The sequence below is a fragment of the Lissotriton vulgaris genome, chromosome 4_1 (genome assembly GCF_964263255.1).
Source record: "Lissotriton vulgaris chromosome 4_1, aLisVul1.2, whole genome shotgun sequence".
NCBI classification, from domain to species: Eukaryota; Metazoa; Chordata; class Amphibia; order Caudata; family Salamandridae; genus Lissotriton; species Lissotriton vulgaris.
This window is the reverse complement of record NC_141691.1, coordinates 1,146,099,718-1,146,105,460: the sequence shown is the minus strand read 5'-3', so window position 1 is coordinate 1,146,105,460 and position 5,743 is coordinate 1,146,099,718. Positions and strand designations below refer to the sequence as shown.

Sequence of the window (5,743 nt, the reverse complement as noted above, 5' to 3'; positions counted from 1 at the left end):
CATATCTGAGGTCACTGCACTTAAAAACTATGTCACACCTATGGTAGGCAGGATGCTTGGTTCCAAATGTGAGGGTGCCCCTACATGAGAAAGACACCCCTACAGGCCCTGGAGTTGATTCTCCAGGCTTTGAAAGAGCGATCAGCCATTTTAAGGTATAGAGTCGACATCAGTTATTATGCTGTGGCTTGTCTTCATTTAGACTGCTATTCTGGTGTGTACAGTATACCCGGTACCAGTTTTCCGCTTCTGTCATGTTGTGTACAGTCTGGTATGGACTTTATTTTACACCGCTTTCCATGCATATAAAGTCTGCCATGCAACAAATTCAAGTGGTCAGGATACCAGATGTGGCCTAACGCATAGAGCTTCTGACTTTCCAACTAAGCACTCCGGTTAAAGTCCCGGCGTTAGCTCACTATGCTAGGACTCTGGGCAAAGCATTTAATTTTCCCATCCTTGGAAAAAACATGAATTTGACTTGTGTACTATAATCTAGTGTTCACGTGAAGCACTGTGATCCCCTTCGGCCAGGTTTGCGCAATATGAAAACTACAAACGTGGATAAAATGGTGGGTGAACACCCTGGGACATGTCTGGGTGCCCAGACTTCCCCTCGCAAGCCAGGACCTCTGTCATACAATCTAGGCTTTCTAGCCACCAGTACCAGGCCTTCCACCCAGCATCGTCTAAGCAGGCAGACTGTTAGGCTATTAGGCAAAATGTTACTGCTAAGAAATCATAGCAACCGAACATATCCTCCCACTCAAGAACCACTCTCCATTCATTTCACCACTGGGCATCTGTGCTCCTTTGCTTCGTGAAGGTCTGATACACAAGGCCTAACCTGCTAATTCCTTGTCTTTGTGTCTTATATTATAGAGCATCAGATGTCATTTTTTGCATTTCATTCTAGAAGTCTCATTGGTTTAAGTACCATGCACTAGCTGTGCTTCACGTAGACTTGCGCCTGTCACTGTGTGTGCCACACAATGCCTTTCAGCAGTGTGCGCCTAATGCATTCTGGGCACCTCTTTCTATTCCTTTACTTTGTATGCCTCTAGCCCAAATACCTTTCTTGTGTTCAGGAATGAAGTAAATGGCACAGTTTACATCTCATGTGCTCAGAGCACCATAAATCTGAGTCCCTTAATTAGCATTACACCAGCATTGGTACAGTCGTCCTGGGAAAGTGTACTCCGGACAGGGCAGTTTCCACAGTAGCGGTCTGAGAGAATCACACGATCCACAATTTTGATCGTACTTGAGGATGTGACCGAGGTTAGACCTCTGATAACAGAAGAGGGAATCTCGGTTATCTTTCCAGAGCTCGAAATTCAGGAGCAAAGCATTGAAACAGCACATGGAATCCTCCATGTTACAATGTGTGGGACCCCAAAGGTGAACAGACCTGTCATCTTGACCTACCACGATATAGGACTCAATCATAAAACCTGTTTCAATCCGCTCTTCAATTTTGAAGACATGCAGGAAATATCACAGCATTTTTCAGTTTGTCACGTGGATGCACCGGGTCAACAAGAGGGTGCGCCATCTTTCCCAGCTGGATATGTCTATCCTTCTATGGATCAGCTTGCTGAGATGCTTCCAGGAGTTGTTCAACAACTTGGTTTAAAGAGCATTATTGGAATGGGAATTGGAGCAGGCGCCTATGTCCTAACCAGATTTGCTCTCAATCATCCGTCAATAGTGGAAGGACTTGTTCTTATTAACATCAACCCCTGCGCTGAGGGTTGGATGGACTGGGCAGCAGCTAAAATTTCTGGATGGACTCATGCACCTCCGGATATGGTCATATCACATTTATTTTCAAAGGAGGAAATCCACAACAACCATGATCTGATCGTGACTTATCGCCAACATATTTTGAATGGCATAAACCGGGACAATCTTCAACTTTTTGTCAAGTCCTATAACAGCCGAAGAGATCTAGAAATTCAGCGCCCGTTTCCTGGAGGACCTAATAATACTCTTAAGTGCCCATCGTTGCTCGTTGTTGGTGATAATTCCCCTGCTGTTGATGCAGTGGTGGAGTGCAACTCAAAACTGGATCCTACAAAGACCACACTCTTAAAGATGTCAGACTGTGGAGGATTCCCACAAGTTGTTCAGCCAGCAAAACTTGCAGAAGCATTTAAATACTTCGTTCAAGGCATGGGTTACATGCCTTCAGCAAGTATGACCCGGCTTATAAGGTCCCGCACAGCTTCTGGGTCCAGTGTAACGTCATTGGAAGGCAATAGAAGCCAATCCCATACCGGAGAGGGTTCAAGAAGCCGTTCTCACACCAGCGAAGGCAACCGAAGCAGAACCCAAACTTCTGATGGCAACAGAAGTCACACAAACTCCAATCTCACTCCCAACTCTGGTAGTAACGCTACACCCATGGAAGCCTCTTGCTAAGTCAGTCTTCAGCGTACTAATATTTCAGCTCTACTACTAAATGACTGACCACTGTGCATTGCATCTCGGATTGTTTGTTTTTTTACGAAGATCGTGATTGGCCAGAGGTTTGCAGGGACCGAGTAAAATAATTGTTTGGCTAGCTAGTCAGAACACTGTTATAAGTCATCGTAAATACCTGGAGTTTATCACTCAGTAACCGATGCCAAAGCTTAAAACTTTTGCCAAATGTTGTACAGATGATATGGAAACCAATTTTACATGACCCATTCACTTATCTTCCTGTTTAAAGTTAGTCGCCTGCTCGTGTGAGCTTTTTGTCCCCGAACAGCAATGCATGACAGTTACTTATTTAAGTTATGGAACACCTAAACCTTGAGTTTCAGACTCTCATGTACATAATTAATTACACATACTACACTGTTTAAAAAGTTGTTCCTTTTCTAATTAAATAGTATACCTATTTTCTATACTGAATATATATATATATTTGTACATTATTATAATATTGATAATTAACGTTGATTTATTTTTTGAAAAATCAAATCTTTGCACACAGTGTGCAAATTCCTAACGCAAAACTAAACGCTCCAATGCATTTGAATGTTTCATAAGGTGACGTCTTTAAATTAATCTGTTTTTATTTTTAGCCATCTGGAATTTAAAATGTATTAAAGCACTATGATCTCCATGGCATTACTACTAACATTTGAACTTATGTGTATGTTTAGCGAATCATTCCTACTACAGTAGGTGGCACGCCATACAGTTCTTTCTAATATTGTGCGGAAATTTTTATAGCCAATAAGATTATTTATTCTGCCGCATTCCATCTCATGACAGCGAAAGATGAAATTAAGCAACTTATCACTACTACAGTATGACTTGTGCATGCCAGTATGTTTCTAAATGGTTAGATGCAAGGTTTACATTTTAGTTGACAGCCAGTAACCTGCAGATAGGATGATTCTAAAACGCTCGTTTTGTAGAGAAACCTATTCACACATACCGCAAATGCTCACTTCTTAGGCAATGGCCATAATTTTTTTTTGTTTGTTTTTTGTTACTAAGCCATATTTTTCTAAAATGCTGGGGTTGGATATATCTGTAAATACCGAGCTTTGTCTCACATTATAACGAGAGCCTAGTATTTCAATGTTAGGATTACGAAAGCCCTGTCTGACTTCCAGTATGACAGTTCCAATTCAGCAGGATCATTTTAGATTTGTTTATGGCAGATATAAATGGGAGTGAGGGAAATGCTGTTGATGAGAAACTTGTATTTATTCAAGAAATAACACCAGCGTTGTTTTCCCGCATAACTCAAAATAAAAAAGTTTGTTGGGGCACCCACAGAGATGGTCGCACTGGGCGCAACCAACTCTAAATCCGGCCCTGCAGTCATCAATCAACAAACTACCTCTCTTCCTTTGTGCTGGAAGTGCAGATGGCAGGCAGTGGTGGCGGCGAGGGAGAGGTGTGAAAATATTCCTGTAGCTTTTGCTGCATAACAAAAGGGAAGGTCACAGGTGGTCAAGTACAGGGCCATTAGCACGTCAAAGCACTCGCACTTTGACATACCAATGGCTCTGCCAGAGACAGGAGAGAGAGGGGAAATTCTTTTGTCCCGTCGTCCCCACCACCCTTGTCCCCCGCGTCCCCCCCACTACAAAATCTGGGGGGGATATGTCCCCCTCGTCCCCCACACTTCCTACGCCCATGTCCAACGCATCCAGAACGCCTCTGCACGACTCATCTTGGACATCCCCCGACACAGCCACATCTCCGGACACCTGAGAGACCTTCACTGGCTCCCCGTCAGCAAGAGAATCACGTTACAACTCCTCAACCACGCACACAAGGCCGTCAACGACCTGGGCCCCGGTTACCTCAACAACCGCCTGACCTTCTACACTCCCACCCGCCAGCTACGATCGACCAGCCACGCCCTCGCCGCCGTGCCACGCATCCGAAGATCCACCATGGGAGGAAGATCCTTCTCCTACCTGGCAGCCAAGACTTGGAACTCCCTCCCCATCCACCTCTGCCTGATCCAAGACCACCTCTGCTTCAGTAAGCAACTTAAGACATGGCTGTTCGAGCAGTAGCGGACCCCCCTTCCCCAAGCGCCTTGAGACCCTCTGGGTGAGTAGCGTGCTATACAAATATCCTGATTGATTGATTGATTGATTGCCTGCATGCTGGGGATGTGTAGCGCGCAAAGTTACCCATGAGGTTTGTCCCGCCCGCTCGCGTCCCCTTATTTCCGGTCACTACTAACGTGTTCGCGAGTTATTCTGTGCCAGATTGCAGTTTCTGCGTGTTCGGCAACTCGATCTTACCGACAAGCATCCTCGCGCACGCGAAAATGCTATTGAGCGCGCGAGAACTACGCTACGCAGCAGTTTGCGGAGTATTCGACAACTTCGCGTTCTCCGCGGAGCGCAGAGTTGCCGAAACTCCGCAAACTCCGCGAACGGAGCGTAGTTCTTCGCCCAGGGTTAATAAGAATCTGTTGCCCATTATGTTTAGTTACTCTTGACGGTCATCATCTTCCGAGACCAATCTCATAACCCTGAGGAATTGCGAGTAGGGAAGGTGAGTTTTGAGTGACTGTGGGTGATGACTCATATTGTAACAAATTGTTTCTATCTGTTGGTTTCTGATAGAGATTTGTTGTGAAAGTGTTGCCCTTTTTGGTGATTTCTACGTCCAGAAATTGTATTGTGGTTTCATTGATGTTCCAAGTGAATTTTATTCTGTCATTCCTGTTGTCCAAAATTCCTAGTTGTTGTTCTAGAGATGCTTGTGTCCCCTTCCACACTAGGAAGATATCGTCTATGAATCTCACGTAGGTGAGAAGTTGAGTGGCCCATTCCTGGTTGTTGTAGATATATTCTTCTTCAAAAGATCCCATGAACAAATTGGCATACGCCGGCGCGGCGCAATTGCCCATCGAAGTTCCATTCAGTTGGATAAACCAACGGTTGTTGTAGGTGAAATAACTGTTCAACAAGGTAAACTGCATTAGTTCCATCAAAAAGATTTGTAGGTCTTCTGGGTAAGAGCTATTCAATAGAGCTTTCTCGATAGCCTCCAGGCCTTCTTTGTGTGGGATGGCAGTATACAGGGTTTTTACATCTACAGTTGCCATGATGGTGTTGTCTTCCAATTTCACCTGTTGTAGTCTTAACAGAAAATCAGTGGTATCCTTGATGTGAGATAGGTTTTTATTGACCAACGGTTGTAAATGTTTATCAATGAATTTTCCAACTGGTTCATGAATACTCATCTTTGTCGATACTATAGGCCTACATGG

At 44.3% G+C, this 5,743-nt stretch overlaps 1 protein-coding gene across 1 annotated transcript; it reads left to right on the top strand.

The window, feature by feature from the left end:
- Positions 1-1,187: 1,187 nt before the first annotated feature.
- Positions 1,188-2,632, top strand: LOC147722996 (protein NDRG1-like). The gene has a single exon (XM_086965394.1). It carries the CDS (start codon positions 1,384-1,386, stop codon positions 2,422-2,424), a length of 1,041 nt encoding a protein of 346 aa, XP_086821520.1. The 5' UTR covers positions 1,188-1,383; the 3' UTR covers positions 2,425-2,632.
- The last annotated feature ends 3,111 nt before the right edge of the window (positions 2,633-5,743 follow it).